This window comes from Rhinatrema bivittatum, chromosome 3 (assembly GCF_901001135.1).
Source record: "Rhinatrema bivittatum chromosome 3, aRhiBiv1.1, whole genome shotgun sequence".
NCBI lineage: Eukaryota > Metazoa > Chordata > Amphibia > Gymnophiona > Rhinatrematidae > Rhinatrema > Rhinatrema bivittatum.
This window is the reverse complement of record NC_042617.1, coordinates 233,759,157-233,783,955: the sequence shown is the minus strand read 5'-3', so window position 1 is coordinate 233,783,955 and position 24,799 is coordinate 233,759,157. Positions and strand designations below refer to the sequence as shown.

The 24,799-nt window shown below is 42.7% G+C and overlaps 1 protein-coding gene across 1 annotated transcript in view; it reads right to left on the bottom strand.

The window, feature by feature from the left end:
• LOC115087293 (anaphase-promoting complex subunit 1-like) overlaps positions 1–24,799 on the bottom strand; it is a 298,244-nt gene that overhangs the window by 64,709 nt on the left and 208,736 nt on the right. Inside the window, exon 10 of the mRNA XM_029594311.1 lies at positions 2,376–2,471. Within this exon, the coding sequence (XP_029450171.1) occupies positions 2,376–2,471 (96 nt within the window). The remainder of the gene's footprint in view (positions 1–2,375; positions 2,472–24,799) is intronic.

Below are 24,799 nucleotides of genomic sequence, written 5' to 3'. Positions count from 1 at the left end.
AGTCCTCACACATTGGTGATATCATCCAATGAAGCCCGGCCCGGAAAACTTATGTCAGAGTTTCTAGAACTTTGTGCCTGACTGAGCATACCCACGCATACTATTATGCCACCTGTTCATGTAGGAGCTCCTCGGTCTTGTATTTTAGCAGAAAAACACAAAAACCAACTTCATGGGAAGGTGGGTGGGTTTTATGAGGATTGAAAGTCTGCTGTCCTCTGAGAATACCCTGTTACGAGTAAGCAACTCTGCTTTCTTTGAGGACAAGCAGGATGGCATTCTTCACACATGGAGAATCCCTAGCTACAGGCTGCTCCCAATAAAAAAAGGGGAAACAACAAGTGCCAACACAACATTATTTTTGTTGACAAGTTTATTTTTCTATTATATACATAACCTATGAGGGGCGGCCTAGAAGAAAAACCTCGGGCCCTAGGATGGAGCGGAGTTAGGTTCTATATATCAATCAAATTTCGCAGGACAGACTGACCAAACCTACTGTAATATTGGCCATCCCTGTCCAAATAGTAGTGAGATATGAATGTGTGGACAGAACTCCTTGTTGCGGCTTTGCAGATCTACTCCATGGGGACTGATCACATATGAGCCACTGATGCTGCCATGGCTCGGACAGAGAGAGCCTTGATATGGCTCACCAGGTTCAAGCCCAACCTGGGCACAATAAAGAGATGCAATTTGTTAGCCAATTAAATAAAGTCTGTTTTGCAACTGTTTTGGCTATCCCCAATTTGCTGCTATAAAAAAACCCCCAAAAAAACCTGGGTGGACTTACTATGGGCTTCAGTCCGCTCCAGGTAGAAAGTCAAGGCTCTATTGCAATCCAAACTGTGCGGTGCTTGTTCACCTTGGTGGACATGTAGCCAGGGAAAAAATGTTGGAATGATGATTGATTGGTCACACTCTGGAAGTAGGCTGCTGCTTTTTAATGATTTCTCAGCTGGCACAGCGGCACAAAGAAAGCTCCTGGCCCCTGCCTGCACGGTGTTGCACCAACGAGACATAAGATTTGCCCTACTATATCCGGCGAAGCTGAGAGTGCATTATAACAATCAAACCCTATTTCTTACCTCCAAAGCGGAGGCTGATTGATTGGTTAAGATAAAAGTCTGATACCATCATAGGCAAGATGTGTAAGAGCATTCTATCATACAAAAACTTGGTATAAGGCGGATAAATTACTGAAGTCACTGCCACTAAAAACACGACCTTCCAGTCAGGTACTTCAGGTCACAGGAGCACAATGGCTCAAAGGGAGCTTTCTAGCAGCTTGGAAAGAACTATGTTGAGGTCCCAAGAGACAGTGGGAGGCAAGATTGAAGCTTCAAATGAAGCAGTCTCTATGTAAACCAGACAACTAAAGGTCACATAGTAACATGAAAGTATCTAGTATATCCTGATACTTGAATCCTCTAGCGTTTCATACCCTACCCTGAATGTAGGAAGGGCGGGTAACAAATATTTTAAAATAAACATAGTAATGATGTCAGATAAAAACCAAATGGTCTATCCAGCCTGGCCAGCAATTTGCTTCTGGTAACAACTGATACTCTTGTGCAGATTACTCTCATGCAGAAAAGTTACATCACCCTTTTCTTCTTTTCAACTTCAAGCCTTTAGGGATCCGCAGAGTTTGTCCCATATACTTTTGAATTCATTTACTGTTATCGTCCTCACCACTTCTTCTGGGAGGGCATTCCTATTTCCAATAAAACAATCTACATGTGTAAATAAAAGTGAATATATAAGATATGCTGCTGTACTAGAAGTAAGCATGGGAACCTCTGCTAGTATATAAACAATGAGTATTGAGCCTCTGAGGAGACTCCCCCAACTGACTTGCAGCAATACATTTCTTGGTAGTCTGGAGGGAAACATAGGGAGAAAACAGAGATAAAAAAGCAGCAAAAGTGAACTAAGCTGAAGTTGTTTCCCACTTTTGCTGCTTCTGGTAGGGCATCCCTTACGCTTGCATAGGATAGGACTGGTACTCACGGCTAAAATTTTTTAACAGGGATGAGATACCACCTAAATTTGATAGGATGATACTCATAAATACAAAGAAATACCCATTTTTATTTCCCCAACATCCCAAGATGGCTAAGTTTTACTCCATTTATTTCTTATTTATAGCTTTTACAATTATTACAAAGAATTCTTGTGCAAAAAAAAAACCCACTCAAAAATAGCAATCAGACTTTGCATAAGGAAAATATTGATCAAACTTTAGTTCTCAATGAGAAGAGAGTACTCAAGAAGAGAGAAATTAAATTTAAGTACAAAGAAGACAACCAATCTTGGTATAAGGTTCAGCAAAATATATATACTCCATTTTACAGTACATCACTCCATTGTACCTGATCGACTGCTATGTATGCAGGCAGCATTTCAGGATTCTCACGCGTAACACATTCATATAGGACAGAGGAGAAGAGATCCAAGATTTCTTGTTTCTGAGGGGAAAAAATGTTTTGATAAAAGACCAATTATGACACAACTTTTAAAAGGAATTGAACAAACTGCCCCATTAGAAAGACTCAAGTATGTTGTGGAGAAAAATCTGCCCTTTTCTACAGTGTGAACCATCTGCTTAGTCCAATATACAGTACAGTGCTTGGGGGTGGGGGTGCATTGCATAAATGAAATGCTAATACCAATAAAGAAGATCATATGACACAATGAACTCTGGAAAATGCATGCAGCTGATGGCTTTTAGCTAGATCATTAGTGTGTGCAGTAAATATACTGTGTTTGGCACTATTCCGTCAAGAAGGAGCCAAATGTCATGGCATATGGCACAAGCAGCAGCTCTGTACCAAAGTGTTGAATGAAGCAGCGCACTGAGGTGATAGCATCATACTTGGTTGCACACTGGAGTCTGGAAACAAGCCTGAAGACAGATATCTTAGTTATAAATCCAGTGTTGATATAGAAGCTGCAGTAATGGGATCAGAAAAGTAAACTCAGCCTTGGGATGCAATAGCTCTTGCTTCTAACACCTATTATTGGTGCTCAGGTATGTAAGAGCTACATCAGTTAGAATTGATAGAACTGAACAGTTTTTGGCAAGATCACAATGTCCAAGAATAAGAAGCCTCTTGCAAATCTGATAATAAGGGGGAGCTAGGGCTGAAACAGTAGCATGAAGATTCAGATTCTGTCTTACACTTGTCTCCTGCTCATTGGTTTATCTGAGGATGGGAAATACTGGAAGTGGGGGCAGAGGAGATGTAGTCACTGTACACCAAACCCGCTCTAAGATACATGTATATAGAACTTGGGAAGGAACCACAGTCTGTTCCAACCCTCATGCATTTTATTTTTGCAATGACTGAGCAAAATGATGTAGGATGTTAAGTCACACTGACCACCAGTAGTAGTGAATGGTCATTGTACTTACACTAATACTTTATTGAATTATGTTTTCCCATTTATTGTAATATATGGTGAGTACTGGGTCACCAGCAGAATGGCATGATCCTCAAACTGTTGGGTTGTCAACTTTTACCAGATAAGTCGGGACTTTTAAAATTATTTTGTGAAGTCAATTGTTCATCACATTTAGAAAGAAAAAGAAAAAGTGAAAAATCACACTAAAAAAAGTACACAGGTGTTTGAACTGGTTGCACATATTTTTTCAAAAATATTGGATGGAGGAGGTTTGGTTTATGATTATATTGACACAAATTGAGTTCACCCTGGTGGGGGTTTAAACTCATATATATGAAACCCTTCCTCCATCTTTCAAAATTTTTTTTTTCTTTCAATTTAAACAGCGAGGCAAATTCGGGTCACAATTTAGGCCCGATAGCCTCTTAGTGAAACAGTTGTGGTGTTTTGAATGAGATGACTCATAGTTTGTGAGCAATAAAGTGTTTATAGATTGAATGTAAAAATAATCTATAAGGGGAGATTGAGTGTCAAATGATCCTCAAACTGACATTATATTATACTTCAAATTTGAACTTTCTATGTTGCAATGAATTAAGATGGGACAAGTTTAGGTAAGAATAGAGGAGACTAGCCAGGAAAAATATAATGAAAAAGCTAGTTAATGATAAATGCTGGTGGGGCTAAAGAATGGTTGGTTTATTCTTTCATATTTGGTGGACCTGTCCAACTTTAAAGAGGTTTTGGACTACAGTACATCAGCTACTCAAAAATATAGGAGGCATTGAGATGCCTCCTTCTCTTAAATGTGCTCTTCTGAATATACTGGATGTACAGCTGGATCATTTTTTTCTTTTACTGTCAGAACAGATTTTGTTAGCAGCTAAATGTGAGATTGCATACCGCTGGAAAATTTCCAATGGCCCTAATATTTTGGATATTATTAATTGGTTAGATCGGATATACAGATTGAGTAAGATCACAGCTTTTAAGAACCATACTACCACTAAATTTGATAAAGTTTGGTCCTCTTTTGAAAGATGGGAAACTTTCACCTACAGCCAGTCAGAGTTAATTTCTAGTTGATGTGAATTATAATTATTAATGCTATACTTGTGCAGTGGCCCTATATCAATCAGTATTGAGAAATTACTACTTACCTGAAAATTTCCTTTTCTTTAGGACAGACAAAGGAATCCAGAACCAGTGGGTTATGCACCTCTACCAGCAGATGGAGACGAGCAAACTGACATCACAGTACATAGAAACATAGAAATGACGGCAGAAGAAGACCAAACGGCCTATCCAGGTCTGCCCAGCAAGCTACGCACTTTATCCACTTTTTTTATTTCCCTTTTTCTCTCTCCCCACCTGTTACTATTGGCTTCCAGTACCCTCCGGCCCTAATTCCCCTCCACCCCACCACCGATGTAGAGAGCAGCGCCGTATCTGCATCCAAGTGAACATCCAGCTCAATTAGGGGTAGCAACCGCTGTAACAAGCAGGCCACACCCCTGCCCCATACTCTTACCCACCCCTGTTTTTTTTTTTTGTTTGGTTTTTTTTTTGTTGGGTTTTTTTTTTTTGGAGATGGCAGCCCTCCATCCTTCCGCTCCGTGAAGGTTGAAAACCAACCACTGGCCACTGGCATCCCGCTCCGTGAATGTCTCTGTGGCTACTGCCGCTCCGTGCAGTGTTTTGCTGCCTCCTCTTTATTTACGCCCTCTAGACTTGATGGATCCACAGTGTTTATCCCACGCCCCTTTGAAGTCCTTCACAGTTTTAGACTTCACCACTTCCTCCGGAAGGGCATTCCAGGCATCCACCACCCTTTCCGTGAAGAAATACTTCCTGACATTGGTTCTTAGTCTTCCTCCACTGGAGCCTCAGCTCGTGACCTCTGGTTCTGCTGATTTTTTTCTGACGGAAAAGGCTTGTCGTTGTCTTTGGATCATTAAAGTTTTTCAAGTATCTGAAAGTCTGAATCATATCACCCCTGCTCCTCCTTTCCTCCAGGGAGTACATATTTAGATTCTTCAATCTCTCCTCGTATGTCATCCGATGAAGACCCTCCACCTTCCTGGTCGCCTTTCTCTGTACCGCTTCCATCTTGTCCTTGATACGGTCTCCAGAACTGACACAGTACTCCAGGTGAGGCCTCACCAAGGACCTGTACAAGGGGATAATCACTTCCCTTTTCTTACTCGATATTCCTCTCTCTATGCAGCCCAGCATTCTTCTGGCTTTTGCTATCGCCTTGTCGCATTGTTTCGCAGACTTCATATCATTAGACACTATCACCCCAAGGTCCCTCTGCTGCTCCGTGCACATCAGCCTTTCCCCCCCCATCGAATACAGTTCATTCGGATTTCCACTCCCCATATGCATGACTTTGCACTTCTTGGCATTGAATCTCAGCTGCCATATCTTCGACCACTCTTCCAGTTTCCTTAAATCCCGTCTCATTCTCTCCACTCCTTCCGGCGTGTCCACTCTGTTGCAGATCTTAGTGTCATCCGCAAAAAGACAAACCTTGCCTTCTATCCCGTCCGCAATGTCGCTCACAAAGATATTGAACAGGACCGGTCCCAACACCGATCCTTGCGGTACACCACTTAAAACCGCTCTCTCTTCAGAGAAAGTTCCATTTACCATCACAAAATACCATCACTGCAGGAGTATATATACTCCTGCAGTGACATCAGCCTGCCAATATTCTTTTCAAAAGCAACTGTGTACAGACTAGCAAAAAACTTGTTTAAAAACAGACAAGCAATACTGTACTCAAACAACAAGAAACACTGAGCTCAGACAAAGAATGTATTAACACTAGTTTAGGGACTGGATTAACACTTACCAGTATTCCCTGGAAACTCATAGCCATGCAGGAGGACCATAGCACATTCATTTGGCAGCCACTGTTGTTGCATTGTCTGGCATTATTCAGACCGCTCAACCCTGCAGCTACCCTGCAAACATGCCAACCAGACCGTCCAGGCTTCCAGCCGATTGATTTTCAAGAGAGACTCCTCTGTATTCCAGCACCCTTGCACCGTTAGTTCCTGACATTGAGCTCTCCTACCTTGGAGCCTCACATCTGTCTTGAGTTCCAACCAGTCTGGCAATGTCAGGGAGACTCCCTTTCTCAGATGATCCACTTGCAACCACCACAGGAGATAAGAGCAGACTTCCATCAGCAGGTGGAGCCAAATCGAATAATCCTGAGACTGCGGGTTCAATATAGATAGCAGGGAACGCTGAAGTGGATGCATATGCACCCTTGTCCATGATACTACTTCCAGGGTTGCCATCATCAACCCGAGCACCTGTAGATAGGACCGCACTGTTGGGCGTATAGTGTTCACCAAGAGACACACCTGCGCCTCAACTTCTGAATAACAAGCTTTGGAAGAAAGACTTTGCCTTGCTTCGTGTCAACGACTGAGATGTTTGAAGACTGCTTTGGCTAGGTTCAACCATCCATCCAAGCTCCTGTAGAAGATCACCTTGCGGGTCAAACTAGATGGCTCTCTTCCAGAGACTTCGCCCAAAACACCAGTCGTCTAAATATGGGTGTACAAGGATCCCATCCACTCTCTGTTCCACTGCCTCCACCAGCATAACCTTGGAAAAGGTTCTGGGAGTGGTGGCTAGACCAAAAGGCAGCACCCAAAATTGATAATGGCACCCCAGCACAGCAAAACATATAAAATGTTGGTGCTCCAATCAGATAGAAATATGGAGGTACAGCCTCAGACAGATCCAAAGAAGTTAGAAATTCTCCCAACTGTACGCCATTATCACTGAGTGCAGTGTTTCCATATAAAAATGAAGTCACCTGCAAATGATAGTTGACCCTGTTGAAATACAGACAGGGCAAAAGGAGCCACTCCTTCTTGGGCACAATGAAACAGATGGAATATGAACCCGTATTTTTCTCGACACATGTGGAACTGAAACCACAGCCCTCAAACTGAGGAGCCTTGACAGTGGTACACTCCCCGCCTGCTTCTTCTGCGGGGATGTCAGGGAGACCCATGAACACGTACCGGAGGAACACTGTGAAACTCTAGTGCACATTCTTCTCGTATCACTTTCAAGACCCACTGGCTCCGATGTGATGTCCCCCTATCTCTTGTTCCCAGGGATGTGTCAGCAAACTTTCATCGGAAAGCTGTACTACCTGAACCCCCACCTTGCCTGGGCTGTCTGGGATGAAAGGACTGAAACCTGCCAAAAGGAGCCGTGTCTTCTGAAAAGTCGTTTCTCTGTAGGGACGAAAACGCTTGGAACCTCTGAGACGACCCCTCATACTGAAGGGGTGCAGCAACTGCTTCGTATTCTCTGTCAACTGGGGAACCTAGATTCGCCCCACTTACTGGCCAGCTTCTCCAATTTGCTTCTAAACAAGAGCAAATCTTTATAGGGCAATTTTGTAAGGTTAGCCTTGGATGTCACATCAGCCGACCAATTTCTCAGCCATAACTGGTATCTGGCCGCTATTACTGAAGTCATTCCTCTGGCCGAGGTGTGGACGAAATTGCAGCCCACATCTGCTAAGAAGGCGGCGGCATGTTCTATAACTGCTCTGGAAAGTCACTCCAGAGTTATCAACCTCCTGAGAGAGAAGCAAACAAGAGTGAGCCACCAGGGAACAACAGGAAGTTATTGCAAGGTCATTGCCCACCATTTCAAATGCTTGCTGAAGGATGGCCTCAGTTTTCCCATCATGCATATCCTTCAAGGCCACTCCTCCCTCTACAGGAATAGTCGTCTGCTTAGAAATGGCACAGACAAGCACATCCACTTTCAGGAAATGCAAGCGCTCTCTCTCACTACTGGATCCAGGGGGTATAGGCCTTCCAAGGTCTGACCCCCTTTAAAATTTGCCTCCGGGGCACCCCATTCAAGATCAATCAATTCTTGAATGGCCTCCATAACCAGGAAAAAACAAGACGCTTTAAACGCAAAAGAAACTAAAATGGGATTTGTTTTCGTCCAAGACATGGCATATGCCCCAGGAACTCCCAGCATCTTCAACGTCTGGGAAATCAGAGCCAGCAATTCATCATAAGAACATAAGAACATGCCATACTGGGTCAGACCAAGGGTCCATCAAGCCCAGCATCCTGTTTCCAACAGTGGCCAATCCAGGACATAAGAACCTGACAAGTACCCAAAAACTAAGTCTATTCCATGTTACCGTTGCTAGTAATAGTGGTGGTTATTAGTCCAGGAACTTATCCAATCCTTTTTTAAACACAGCTATACTAACTGCACTAACCACATCCTCTGGCAACAAAATTCCAGAGTTTAATTATGCGTTGAGTGAAAAAGAATTTTCTCCGATTAGTTTTAAATGTGCCACAAGCTAACTTCATGGAGTGCCCCCTAGTCTTTCTATTATCCGAAAGAGTAAAAAAAACGATTCACATCTACCCGTTCTAGACCTCTATCAATATCCCCCCCTCAGCCGTCTCTTCTCCAAACTGAAAAGTCCTAACCTCTTTAGTCTTTCCTCATAGGGGAGCTGGTCCATTCCCTTTATCATTTGGTAGCCCTTCTCTGTACCTTCTCCATCGCAATTATACTCTATCGCAATAATATCTCTTAAGAAAGAACCCGCAAACATAGTCCTATGCGGTTATGAAAGAACCGCAACATAGTCCAACCACTTAGTCTTTCCTCATAGGGGAGCTGTTCCATTCCCTTATCATTTTGGTAGCTCTTCTCTGTACCTTCTCATCGCAATTATATCTCTTATGAAAGAACCGCAACATAGTCCTATACGGCTCTAATCCCAGAGGAATTTCACCATCCTCTAGAGAGTCAGGATCTGCTCTATCATCAGTGCCTCCCCCCGGATTCCTATCAGGGACACCTGCTGCTCGAGAGCACCTCGGCACTAAACGCAAGTACCAGAATGGGAGAGGCCACCGCCTGAGAAACTGAGCTGATAGAGCAAGGATTGCAATCCTTGAGAAAATTCCTACCCAAGAAAAGGCAGAAGGATCCATGCCAAAACCAGGCTGCTTTTGTGAGGTACCCACTGAGCTGCTGTCCCCTGCTGAGGAACCAGTCCAGGGAGTTCCAAGGTCAGGCAACCTTCCTGACATATCCTTAACCAGGTAAACATCAGGCTGGGAGAACCCAGGCTAAGTAAAATCGAATGAATATAATTCCCCTGAGCCTTTAAGCAGCACTGGCATAAGTTAGAGGGCACTCCAGGCAGCACAGAGAGAAGGGTGCTCAGGTTTCTTAGTCACCAACACAATTAATCCATCAGTATGCTTAACAGGCAACTGAAGATGTTCGTCCAGCCGAGTTCCCGCTGAAAAAATGTATGCGCTCAAATTGTATGTGCACAAAATTTAAGCAGCCCAAGTTTTGTGTGCCAAAAAGCTAAGTGCACTGTCACCATGCCAAACCTTGGCATACAACAGATATGTGTGAGAATGTGTGCACAGGCCACGAGCACAATATGGATGCACAGCAGGATGCACACTCACGTACCAATGATCCTGTAGAGGGCAGCCGAATGTGCAGAAAATAGCACGTGAAAACGCTGCCACGGCCTACCACGAGGCACACAAAAAAAGAAATCTAACAGCAGGGCCTAGCCCACCTGTGCCGCTCAACCTGCCAGGCTTGACCAGTTCCCCTAACCCCCCTCAGGAGCGGGAATGAACGTGGAGATGGCGTGCCAAGCATGGAGACCGGAGGAAGTCCTAAACTAACCCCTCTTCTCTGTCTCTGTCTCTTTCTATTTTTTTTTTTTTAATTTACCTGATCTCAGCCTTCCCAGTCGAGAGCAAGAGATGGTCTCCGGCTGTGGGGAGGAGAGGGCATATACCATCACTGCCACGCTCTGCTTCCTGCACCCGCTGCCTTTCAGCTACTTAATTCAGCTAAGTCCACACCGGCCTACAACCAGCTACCGGAACAAGGCACTCATCTGAGGGACCATGGAAATCACCTCAGGAATTCTCAACTGGGGGAGGGACCATTAGGTATCACCGCAGGACAGCAGGGCAATACAAATTTCCAATTAATTCTCTTCTAAATCTGAAGCAATCCCCAGTAGGGAAATGCACGTCCACCATCTGCTGGAGAACACTGGCAGGCTGTCACTGCAGGATTATATATACTGTGACGTCAGTTTTCTCCTTCTCCATCTGCTGGTAGAGGTGCATAACCTACTGGTTCTGGATGCTAAGAAATGGCTTATCATTATTATTATTATATTTGATATTGGCCTGAGGATGTTGGGTAGATTGACTGGGGTAGGGTTTTGATGGTTTTACAAATGTGTTACACTTGTGCTTTTGTATTATATTGATACTCAAGCTGGCTCGACCAGTCCCTTCAATTCAGTCCATCCACCCACCCCACCAGAACAACTCTTAAAAGCACTCTTCACATCCCATCCCTCAAGAGCGCTTACCTCACCTCAACAAGGGATCGTGCCCTCAATTGCTGGCCCCAGCCGTTGGAATGCACTACCCACGAATCTCCGCCTTGAGTCTTGAGCCTTGCACCATCAAATTTATTTAATTCTTTTATATTCAAGTATACATATTTTAAATTCAAGAAAAAGCTAAAGATCTGGCTTTTCAATCAGGCTTTCACAGACTAGGTCCATGCCCATTAAATCACCTCCACAAACGTATGCCTACAAGTTAATAACCTTCTATGTTATGTTAACATTTTTATTTTTTCCTTCTCTTCTATTTAGTTTACTCTAGTCATTTCACTATGTCGTCCCCTCCCCTCATCCCTGTTCATTGTACTTTCCATCTACTGTTTGATGTAAACCGATATGATGTACCCACTAATATCGGTATAAAAAAAGCCTCTAAATAAAATAAATAAATACCCTTATATCTTTTTGCTGAACATGTATACTACAATAAAATTTAAACTGAAAAAAAAATATGAAAAGCTATATACAAAATGTATACTATACTCAGGGTTAACACATTTGTTTTAGTTTTCAAAGATAAAAACTAAAACCTGGAGGAAAGATAGCAATTTTGCTTACCTGTGAACAGGGTTCTCCATAAAGACCATGATGAACTAGCCATTATGCGTAGGTGACATCTAATGGTGCCAACAGAGATCCAGTGCTCAGAAAAGACTTCATGTGAGGAATTCCTGTACATGCGTGCTGTCTCATGAGCCCCTCAGTCTCTTCCAGATCTTAAGTTTAAGAGAGGTAGTTGATTCTCCAGGGTGATGGGTGGGTATTAAGAATGGCTAATCCATTCTGTATTTATGAGAACCTTGTTTATAGGCAAGCAACCTTGCTTTCTCTGTCAACAAGCAGAATGAATTAGCCATTACCAATGATGGTTGCAATCCAGCCCCACCAGTGGAGAGTAGACTATGGGGTGAACAGGCTGTGCAGAACTGCTTGTCCAAAGTTACTGTCTCCTCAGCACTGTTCCCTCTAATTTGTATGCATGCACAGAGGTCATGAACCCTGCATACACAGCAAAACATGAAATTTACATTTTACTGGCTCATAGGGCACAAATTTGAACTTGGCTTATGAAAAGTTGCACAGAAACATTTTTTTACACATGCAGTCTTTCAAAAATTTGAGGGGCATGCTTTATAAACAATAGTGGGATCTAAAGAAGTGCACAGAAAAGTGGAGGTAATTTTTAAACAAGTTTACACATGTAAAAGTAACATTATTGTAGCAATTTTCAAAAGCCAATTTACGTGATTAAATTGCACTTTTGCATATAAAACCTATTGACAATTCAATAGAATATATTGTAGCAATTTTCAAAGCCTACTTAATCTGCTTAAAGTGCATTTACACATGTAAAACCCAGTTTTAAGCAGTTTTTGAAAATCTGGCCCAGTAGCAGCTTTGCAAATATTTTCACTGGAAATGGCCCTGAGATAAACCTTGACTGAAAGCCTGAGAATGAAACTGAAACAAGTTCCTCAAGCCACAGGAGAAGAGATCCAAATGGCTGGTCCCACTCCAAGTCAAGAACCTTTTTCGCCTGAAACAGTAGCATTTTCTGGTTGATGGCTTTTTAGCTATCAAAACACCTTCCACATCCTTCGGAAAGCATAAGGAGATTACTATGTGCTCAACATCTATGCTGTGAGGGCCACAGATGGAAGGCTGATATGAAAGAACCTGTTGTCCTCCTGTAAATGAGAGTTGGAGATATCCCAAATGGAAGCAGAAACTGAAACCAATAGATGGACAAAATAAGGATGCCACACTTGCCATGGGCCAAGCTGGTGAGCTTTGACTTGAAAACCTTCTGGATACTCCTGGTGCTAAGAGGATTTGGTGGGTACATATACAGTAGACAGCATTCTAGTTTTAGCAGAAAAGCATCAGGAGCTAATCTGAAACTGCTAAAAATTCATGGAGGAGAACTTTGTTTTACTTTCCTATCGACTTCTAAGGCAATGAAGTTGATTACTGCTTTTCCCTAACAACTGAACAAGTAGTCCATGACTGTTTGATCCAAGTACCTTTCATATGGTTTTAACACTCTGCTGAGGCAGACCACCAATGTATTTTTGGATTCCTGGAAAGTAGGTTGCTTTGAGATAAGTATTGTGATGTCCTGCCCATGACACCACAAATGCTTATGGTCCTCCAGCAGACAGCATAAGAGCCCGCACTTCCCTGCTTATTTAGAACATGGCCACTTGGTTGTCCTACTGGATTAAAATTTTATTTCCTGAGAGGAGGTGAGAGAAAGCTGTAAGAGCATAGCGAATGACTCACAATTCCAGGTGACTAATTTGCAATGATTTTCCATAAGGGACCATAATCCCTGGGTCCATGTCACGCAAGAATATGCCTCTCACCACTTGGAGGAGGAGCAGTAGACAGAGTCACTTAAGTGATTAGACTGGTAGCAAGAAACCCATCTTTAGGGACTTTACTATCCATCCCACAGGATCCATGTTCTTATCTAGGAGTTCATGGAAATTTGGTGTAATAATAGTTTATTGAGCTGATCCCATTGTCTTTGAAAATCTCACTGAAGGCCCCACATGTGTAGATGAGTCAGAGATACCACACGTATCGTGTGAGCGATCAGAACCAGGACCGACCTTGCCAACACTCAAGTCCTGTTGAAAGTCATCATCAGTGTGGCCATTGTGAATTATGCACACAATCTTTTCAAGACCCCCACCTGGACATATCCCACATCTCGATTTACAATACATTTTAATTTTTCCACCACTTGTGAGTCTAACAATGTAATTTACATCATTCAGTGTCCCTGCCCTTTGGTCTATGTTGGTAGAACGAAGCACATGATTTTCACTTGCATCCGTGAACACAGAAGTAAAGAACAAGCCCCAATTGTTGGTCTGTATTTCCTACAATCATATTTTTGAGGATCTTCAATGGGGTATCATAGATGCAGTGATCCCTTCTCATCATTGAGGTGACACTGTTTCAGTTTTTAATTATAAGGAATAGTAATGGATTTTTCATCTCAACACAGTATCACCTCATGATTTAAATGAACAAACTGAATGGAATTCCTTATCATAACAATCCTTTTATTGAACAAATTGACTGTGTTCATTATAATTTTCTCATATTATACTTTTATTAGTCATGGTCATCAGTGGCAATGTGATGTCTTTTTTTCATCATGTTTTTTAAAATATGACGTTAACATGCAGTGTCTTGTCATATTGATGGGGCTTTCAATGAACAGCCGTTTGCAAACTGTGGGAATTATAAGCTTTGCCAGCAAGCCATTTCATCAGGGTTTAACACTAACTTCCCTTCTCCCTGACCTTTGCATTGAATAAAGCATCACTTGTGCTTAAGCCTCTCTGCCTAGGAGAGGATACCTGACTGTAATGTATTTCTCTGGCTTATAATTAACCCTGATAGCCTGAAAGAAGGGCTGGGTGTTCCCTAGTCAGAGGCAGGACAAAGACAGGAGGTATAGGATTCAGCAGCCAATGAAATGATCCATACACCCCCCCTGAGCCAAGCCAATAGTGTAGTGATACGTCTGTTGCTATGTGGAAAGGAGCCAATCATGTGATGACACATCATCTGCTTTTGAATGTATGCACAATAAAAAGAGAACCCTCGGGAGGGCTCGGCTTTTCCTTTTCCTGCCTGCCATGAAACCTGCCTGATGTGTCTTCTTTGCCTCCATATTCAATACAAACAATAGAGGTAAAATGTTGCAATTTTTGTTCTAGACATATATGCTAATTAATGACTTATTTTAGAACCACAACCACATCAAAGTTCTCATCCCCACCACTTCCCGGGCCACCTCCCTTCTCTATAGTTTTTTACCTAGATTCCTGCACTCTCCCCCTGGTTTTCTACCAATATTCATCTCCTGGTTTTCTACCAATATTCTTCTCCTTCCCCTCGATACTAGATCTCCCTTAATTCCCGGCATTTTCCTGCTGTACCCCTCTCATCATCCTACAGATAATAATCCTGTAGTGAACTTTTTGAGGGACTTCAGAGCTCCTGATGGAGATGGACTTAACACCCACCAAGCTCCAAGCATGGGAATATGCAGACTCCCTGCTGACAATGTTCTGCCATCACTAATGCAAGGCATTTCGAGGATGCTGTGAGGCCAAACAGAACACTCTTTACTGGTAGTGCATATCCTTCACCACAAACCTGAGGGATGAATAGGAATGTGTGCATAAGCATCTTTTAATTCCAGAATACACAACCAATCCCTCAATTAAATGAAAGGAAGAATCATCTAAAGGGAGTTCATCTTAAACTTCTTCTGAACCATCAGTTTTTGTTCAGTGCTTATAAATCCCATATAGACCTCAATCCCCCTGACTTTTTAAAAAATTTTATCATTTAAGTTTTTATTCAGAATCATAACAAACATGGCCAATAATTCAAATTACATCAACCACATAAGCAAAAATCCATAATCATTGCCTTAAAAAGTTACAAAGATAATCATTAAATTTTACAAATATTTTTTTTCATCCCCCTCCCCATCCCCTGCAGAAAAAAGAAACAATAACCAGGGTATTACATGTGAACCTACAGGCAATCCATGGATCATTCTCTTCTAGAGCTCTTACTCTAATCTTCAAATGGCTTCTAAACGGATTGAAAAATTGTCACACTATCTTCTCCGCAAAGCTGTTTATTCCATTTGATAAACAGTTCATAGGTACTTCTGGAGAGGAGAAACACTTGGTACATCCTTGCATTTCCAGTATAATACAATTTCACAATTAGCCGCTATTAAAAGTTGCTTGTTACCTAGTTTAAACAGAGTATCAAGTGTTGGTAGGCAAAAAAGAAAAATCTTTAATTTCCAAGAAAAAGCATACCCTTTAGCTATTCTCAAGAATATTAGCAGATGTAGTATATTTAGCCATTATATTCTTGGGAATTACAAAATTAAATTCCTGTTTCCATGAGACTTAATGTTTCAAATTACCACCTATAGGTACAATAAAAAGGTTTTATATATCTTAAAAATAAGACCTTTAGATTTCTGGTTTTTCACTATAGACTAAAAGCCACTCCTTTCCTGAATCATAATGCCCCTTACTTCCTTTTAATCTAAAAAATGAAAAATTTGAAAATAATGAAGCCAATCTCAAGCTTGGTTATTTCTCGCACAATTGCTCAAACAAATACATTTTTTGTTGCTCAAATAAAAGTCCAAACCATGAAAGCCCCAGTTTTCCCCACCCTTTAAATCAGTGGTTCTCAACCCTGTCCTGGAGACCCCCCCAGCCAGTCGGGTTTTCATGATATCCACAATGAATATGCATGAGAGAAAATTTGCATACACTGCCTCCATAACATGCAAATTTTCTCTCATGCATATTCATTGTGGATATCATGAAAACCCGACTGGCTGGGGGGGTCCCCAGGACAGGGTTGAGAACCACTGCTTTAAATAAACATGATCAAAGTCCTGCAGGAAAATGCTTATAGCAGCACACAGGAGAAAGAGGGAACAACCACCTACTCCAATTGCTACAACCAACAATTGCTACTCCTGTCATATAGGTATCCCAGAGCCAGCCAGTCATACTCGTAAATGGATTAAGAGGATATCTAGGTTCCTGGGTCATAAGAAAAAGCCATACATAACAATTTAGTGGTATTTCTCCCAACTCTTGTTCAATTCTTACCCATTGCTTCAATTTACAATATATATGCTAATTCACTAAAAGTTTTAACTGAGAAACTAAAAACTAACTTTTGATATTATGCACCCCCAAGCTGCCCTGAGTCCTGGACTGGTAGAATACATACTTTGCTACTCTAAGAGGCTTTTTTCTCCAAATATAGCTGAATATCCTTTTCTGTACACACATTAATGTGCATCATATTAGGAATCCTCACTGACAGTGGAAAGAAGAAAAAACATGGAAATACACTCACCTTAAAGCAGGCCACCCACCAAAACCATGAAAAATGTAGCCGAAACCAATTCTCCAGGCCCCTGGTTAGTGAGCTGATTAATGGTGTATAACTGGCCTGTGGCAGGTCATGCCTATCTACTGATATTCTCACCCCTAGTTACGATATATTCTTCAGAGCCATTCTGAAGGGTGTCTTCCGCAAACTGATTATCAAGGTTCCTTTACTGTTATATTTAAAACCTCGGATTTACCTGTGTTAACCTAAATCCAGCCACCTTCCCATAACTATGCAGCTCAAGTCAAAATTGGGAGAGATAACAAGAGGTTAACCACTGTAACCATATCATCTACAAATAATGATATCTTGTATTCTTCCTTTCCCATTCTGACCCCCTTAATATCTATACTTCTCTGTACTCTTTCTGCAAATGGTTCCATTATCATGGCAAACAGCAAAGGGGATAATGGGCACCCCTGCCTTGTTCCCCTATATAAAGGGAAAGTATTAGTATATCTCCCATTTACTTTACACATGCTTCTGGTGCTAAATAAAGAATTTTATCCATCTCTAAAATTTTTCTTCTCTGAACCTTAAACATGAAACTCCATTACACTCTGTCAAATGCTTTCTCTGCATCAACAGATAACAGTATGGGAAAATATTCCTTCTGCACCAATGATATCAGATTGAGAAACTGAGGCCTTAAAACCCAATTGATCCTCATGAATTGAATCAGGAGCCAACCCTGACAACCAATTCTAGCCAAACTTTTAACATCTATAATAAGCAAGGAGATTGGTCTATAAGAACCTACCTTTACCCTCCTTAGACAAGAAAGTTATGCCTGCTAATTTCATGAGGGAGAACCCCTTCCACAGATATAACATTATATAATGAATGCAGGGATACACAAGCAAATTACAAAACCTTTTATAAAACCTGGCTGTAAATCTGTCTAATCCTGGAGATTTGTCAGATTTAATTGCTTTAATTTGTTATAAAATTTCCTGAAATCTCCCTATTTAATCTCAATTGGATTTCTGGGGCCAGCACAGATACATTAACACTAGCCAAGCATTTATCCATTTCAGATTCCACCTAACTAGAATCTAGTGCATATAGTTCTTGGTAAAACTGAGAATATCTGCTATTAAGACACTAGTCCGAGGAAGCACCGTTCTCAGGCAGCCATTTCCATCTGTGAAGTTACTTTCCCCCAATCTTCCTGACTCTGTTTTTGCCAATTAAGAAATACTGGGAATAGAATCCCTGGCCACACTCCTGGGCAGGTACAGGTCCAATTGCCTTCTTAATAAGAAGTGACTCCATTTCCAACTGTGGTTGGGCAGATAGAGAAGAGTGAGTTGAAGACCAAAATCTGTTGGATTGACAGAGAATGAAGGAAAGTTAAGAGGTAGCCATATTCCACAATTTTCAGGACATGGTGATCCAGAATCATATCCAAAAGGACTGAACCCTTCTCCCCACCAGAAGAGATAGGATGGTGGGTCTCAATCATCAAAAACTAGTGCCTGACTTAGGCTACATCTGCTGCTGTGCTTTGGGCTGATGCCTTTCCCTCTGCTAACCTCAAGCAGGCAGCTGCTGAAGAGTGGGAGGAGCTCGATGACATTGAAAAGGGCGGAAGGTATATTTCTGAAAGAATGGGTGCTTGTAAGAATATAACACCCAGCTGGCCTAGGTAGCCACACTGTGGCCGAGCCCCCTTACCTCACGGCCTTTCTACCCGCTGCTGCATGCTATGGATGGCATATCCCAGACCCGCCTGCACATTCCCCTAGGCATGTGTATGTTTTTGCTGCTTTTAAAGGGACTACATGGGAAAGTCTCAGCTGGCAGTCCTTGATGATGTCACCAGCCTTTACTATTTAAGGGCTGACTCTGCGGTAATACAGCTGCCTCAGCAACAGGTCTTCCTGCATGTTTACTGGTGTTGCCTTGTTCCTTATCTCCTGCCTTGCCTCTCAACCTTTCCCCTCAGATTGCCTCCTCCGTTGCTGACCCGGACTGTCTAGACTTCATCTCTGCTGCTAGCCACCTGCCTTGATCATTGCCTGCACTTTTGTCTCTGCTACTAATCACCTGCCCTGATCTTTGCATGGACCTCACTCTTGCTCCAGAGCACCAGCTCAGACCTTGTAGAGTCCCCACTTCTTTGGAACATATTCTCCTGCTGGCCTCTAGAACCCAAGGGCTCAACTTGCGAGTAAGGGGATTGGTGCACGCGAAGATCCCGAATCTTCAAGACCTTGCCTGTGAGTGGTTCTGCTACCTCCACATATCAGGCTGCACCAACTTGGCAGCAATTCAAGGGCTTACTTTCCTGAGCATGACAAACAGAAGTACTAGCATTGGGCAGGGGCTGCTTGGTACTCACCACAGTTGATAATGACTATGAGGTTGATTAATGCTCCTTAATCAGAACCATTGTCTTTTGAATTTGATCACAAAACTGGCTGTCTCTTGTTAATGGCAAGAGACATGGCACATCTATGAGACGAACATGCATGTCCTGTCGAAAGGTGCTTACTCCCAACCATGTGAGCCTCTGAGGACCTATAGAAGCAGGAGAATATGTTCCAAAGAAGTGGTGAAGACCAAAGAAGTGGTGAAGACCAAAACTGTGAAGGATTTCAAAGGGGCGTGGGATAAACACTGTGGATCCATAAAGTCTACTGGATGTGAATGAAGAGAAGAGGCATGGGGGTGGCTTGCGGGAATGACGGCTACTATCTGGAGATTAATATCCTTATTCAATAAACATACACACAGTTAATACGACACCAACATTGCTCTATGCTTCAACGGCAAGAGGAAATGTGGAAAAAAGGATTTGCATCCACAAAAATGCTGGGGAGTAGCTTGCTTGTTACGGCAGTTACTACCCAGAATCAATTAAACCTGATACTTCACTTGGAATACATATCCAGTGCAGCTCACTGCTTCAACGGCAGGGGGAATGAAGAAAAGAGGATTTATATTCAGACAACAACCAACAAGGACTGAATTGCACAGGCTGGGTAAACAAGCGTGGGAGTAGCTTGCTTATTACTACCCATAAACAATTAGCAAGATACTTCACTTAGATGCAGCACCAGCACTGCTATCTATACTGATGGCAGGGGTGGAAGGGAAATAGAACCAAAAAGTTACTTATAAGGGCCAAGAGTAACAGCTAAGTATGAAAAAAATAAGTGTGAAAGCTTGCTGGGCAGACTGGATGGGCCGTTTGGTCGTCTTCTGCCATCATTTCTATGTATCTATGGTATCAAAAGCTTTATTAGAAGAAAACAGAATAAAGCATAAGCATAAGACAGGCTATGAGAACGTTTGCAAAGAAGTTGGCCATAGAGGCAAAAACTCACAATAAAAACTTTTTAAAATATATCCGAAGCAGAAAGCCTGCAAGAGAATCAGTTGAACCGTTGGATGATCAAGGGGTTAAAGGGGCACTTACAGAAGATAAGACCATCGCGGAAAGATTAAATGATTTCTTTGCTTCAGTGTTTACTGAAGAGGATATTTGAGAGATACCTGTTCCACAGAAGGTTTTCATGGGTGATGATTCAGAGCAACTGAACCAAATCATGGTGAACTGGAAAGATGTGGTAGGCCTGATTGACAAACTGAAGAGTAGTAAATCACCTGGACCGGATGGTATATACCCCAGGGTTCTGAAAACTAAAAAATAAAATTTCAGACCTATTAGTAAAAATTTGCAACCCATCATTAAAATCATCCAATGTACCTGAAGATTGGAAGCTGGCCAATGTAACCCCTATATTTAAAAAGGGATCCAGGGGTGATCCAGGAAACTACAGACCAGTGAGCCTGACTTCAGTGCCAGGAAAAATCGTAGAAACTGTTATAAAGAATAAAATCACAAAACATTTAGATAGACATGGCTTGATCCGACACAGCCAGCATGGATTTACCCAAAGGAAGTCTTGCCTCACAAATCTCCTACATTTTTTTGAAAAGGTGAATACACATGTGGACAAAATTGAACCAGTAGATGTGATGTATTTGGATTTTCAGAAGGTATTCGACAAAGTCCAGTATGAGAGGCTTCTAAGAAAGCTAAAAAGTCATGGGATAGGAGGTGATGTCCTTTTGTGGATTGTAAGCTGGTTAAAAGACAGGAAACAGAGAGTAGTATTAAATGGTCAGTTTTCAAGTGGAAAAAGGTAAACAGTGGAGTGCCTCAGGGATCTGTACTTGGGACCGGTGCTTTTTAATATATTTATAAATGATCTGGAAAGGGGAACAGCGAGTGAGGTGATCAAACTTGCGGATGACACAAAATTATGCAGAGTAGTTAAATCTCAAGCAGATTGAGATGAATTGCAGGAGGATCTTGCGAGACTGGAAGACTGAGCTTCCAAATGACAGATGAAATTTAACATGTACAAATGCAAAGTGATGCATAATAACCCTTGCTGTAATTACACAATCAGGCCGATACAGTACAGTGCACTCCGATGGAGCACACTGTTAGCCTGCTCTGGGACGTGCGTTTTCCCTTACCCCTTATTCAGTAAGGGGAGGAAAACGCGCGTCCAACCCGTGGCACCTAATAGCGCCCTCAACATGCAAATGCATGTTGAAGGCCCTATTAGGTATGCGCGCGGGATACAGAAAGTAAAATGTGCAGCCAAGCCGCACATTTTACTTTCAGAAATTAGCGCCGACCCAAAGGTTGGCGCTAATTTCTTCCGGCACCGGGAAAGTGCACAGAAAAGCAGTAAAAACTGCTTTTCTGTGCACCCTCCGAAAAGTTAAAAAAGTAAAAAAATAAAAAATAAAAAAAAAATTTTGAATTTGGCCCGCGGCTGTCGGGCCGAAAACCGGATGCTCAATTTTGCCGGCGTCCGGTTTCCAAGCCCGTGGCTGTCAGCGGGCTCGAGAACCGACGCCAGCAAAATTGAGCGTCGGCTGTGAAACCCGCTGACAGCCGCCGCTCCTGTCAAAAAGGAGGCGCTAGGAACGCTCTAGTGTCCCTAGCGCCTCCTTTTACCCGGATCTACTGCGTCACCTAATTTAAATAGAGAATCGCACGCACCGGCGAAGGGCCAGTGCGTGCGCCGGGAGAGCGGGCGTTTGTCCGCTCTCCCGCGGACTTTACTGTATCGGCCCGAATGTTAGGTTCTATCTTAGGAGTTACTACCCAGGAAAGAAATCAAGGCATCATAATGGATAATACATTGAAATCGTTGGCCCAGTGTGCTGTGACAATCATAAAAGCAAACAGAATGTTAGGAATTATTAAGAAGGGAATGGAAAATAAAACAGAGGATGCCATAATGCTTCTGTATCACTCCATGGCGAGACTACACCTTGAATACTGTGTGCAGTTCTGGTCACTGCATCTCTAAAAGAATATAGTTGCATTGGAGAAAGTGCAGAGAAGGGCAACCAACCAAAATGATAAGGGGCATGGAACGGCAGCCCTATGAGGAAAGGATAAAAAATTTAGGGCTGTTCAGTTTGGAGAAGAGACGACTGAGGGGGGGGGGGGGGGGGGGGGGGGGAGATAGGATAGAAGTCTACAAAAACATGAAAGGATTTGAACAAGTTAATGTAAATCGGTTATTTACTCTCTCAGACAATGAAAGGACGAGGGGGTACTCCATGAAGTTAGCAAGTAGCTCATTTAAAACACATCGAAGAAAATTCTTTTTCACTCAGCGCATAGTTAAGCTCTGGAATTCATTGCCAGAGGATGTGGTTACAGCAGTTAGTGTAACTGGGTTTAAAAAAGGTTTGGATAAGTTCCTAGAGCAGTGATTCTCAACCGGTGTGTCGCGACACACCAATGTGTCGCCAAGCACCAGCTGGTGTGTTGCGGCTCCCGGTGACCCACAGCCCCAGTTATACTTCCCTTTACCTTTTTCCTGCACCTGCGGGCCAATGGGAAACCTCCTCCCTTCTTCCTGCCCCCGCGGGCCAATCAGAAGCCTCCTCCCTTCTTCCTGCCAGTGGGAGGAGGAAGCCTCTGATTGGCCGGTGGGGCAGGAAGAAGGAGGGCATCTCAAAGTCTATGGGTGGGGTGGTTTGGGGGGGGGGGGGGGCTGGGAGGAGTGGCAGTATCCAGGCAGTTGGCGGCGAAGAAGCCCGACCCTGTGGCCACCACGGGTTGAAAGTGCTGAAATTAAACACAGCGGCAAGCCACAAAGAGGCCAGCTGTGCCAGGAACTGCGATAGAGTAGGGATTCCCAAAGCGGCAGTGAGTCGCAAGCATGAAGAAGTCGGTTTCTCCAGGGATTCTCCATCCTGATGCAACAGTGAGTGCGGCAGAGCTGCGTTTAAAGTAAAAGTGACACTCAGCCATGCTGATTACAGATGGGGCAACTGGAGCTTCTAGTGGCCGAAAAAGCAGGCAGATGGGGGGCCATGGGAACCTAGGGATATCCCAACAGCCAGAAGAAAGGCTTGAGTGCTGTGGCATATTTTTCTAAAATAAATGTTTGCTGCTTCAGTGCGGCTGAGAAGGCAGCGGCAGCACTGGGAAATCTGCCACTGCGAAATTAAAGGGGAACACAGCATTAGGGCTCTAAGCAAACTGTGTAGGGCAGGGAGGTGAGTGGGTTGTGTGTGTGTGTGACCCACAGAGACTGGGCAGGGAGGTGATGTGTGTGTGTGTGTGAGACACAGAGACTGGGCAGGGAGGTGACGTGTGTGTGACACACAGAGACTGGGCAGGGAGGTGACGTGTGTGAGACACACAGAGACTGGGCAGGGAGGTGACGTGTGTGTGTGACTTGTGGGCCCTAAAGAAGAGGACCGTGAGAATAGAGCTTCAGCAGCCGCTGCTGCTCCTGGTATGTGCTTTCAAGGGAAAGGAGTAGGAGAGTTGCTGGAGAGGGTAAGTAAAGGTGGCATTTTAAGTTTATTTTTCTTGATTGACTGTCATTTTAATTATTGAGTATTATTTGATGTGTCTGCTGTTTTGAAATATTTTATTGATATTTGGACAATTTTTAATAATTTTTATGAGTTTTAATTGTTTGACGTTATTCTGTTCATCAGCTGTTTTGAAACATTTAATATAGTTTTACAATTATTTCTGTGTGGGGATCTATAGCAGCTTGGCTTGTTCTGTTTTCCTAATAGGAAGTGTATTAGTGTTTAGGACCTGATTTAATATTTGTAGTATTGCCTTTTCATAGATAGGGTTGTTATGTGTTCCATAATGCAGGTGTAACTTTGTAACTTTGTGCAGATTAGTTTCTGTGCATTATTGCAGATCCTGGGACTGTGTTAGGTGCTATATTTCTCTTTCCATTTCTCCAGGTTTGCAATACATGCAGAGTGGCTTTTTTGGTTTTCTATTCCAGTTTGTCTCCATATTTATAATGTGTGGTCTTTCTGTACATGGTGAAGGTCGGTTCTGTGTGTGTGACTGAGGTGAGGTATTTTACTAGCATGTAGGCAATTGTATAAATCTTATTTGTTGTGTTTTCTCAATAGGCTATGCATTAGTGGTAAATTATTGCCTTTTCGTAAGGAGGGCTTTTGTGCCTGGTAGTAGGGGGAGTTTGTTTTGCTTTTACTGAGATGTCATCAGAACCAGAATATCTTTTTTTTTGCATGGTGAGTTCTATGGGTAATGCCCTAGTTCTGCTCTGCATCCATTGTTAGGAGTCAAGGGGGTTCCCGTGGATGCAGTGTGTATGTTTACATATAGCCCCATGACGGTCATATGTTCAGTGTATCACGCATGTGAGAAACATCTGTCAGGTGTGTCCCAGCTGAAAAAAGGTTGAGAACCACTGTCCTAGAGGATAAATCCATAAACTGCTATGACAGTAATTAATCAGCAATAGTCGCTTGTGATCTATCTAATGTTTGGGTACTTGCTAGGTATTTGTGACTTGAATTGGCCACTGTTGGAAGCAGGCTTGATGGACCCTTGGTTCATATACATAACTGATAAGGCACATCTCACATTCCTTCGTGTCTTCTGTTGCTCAA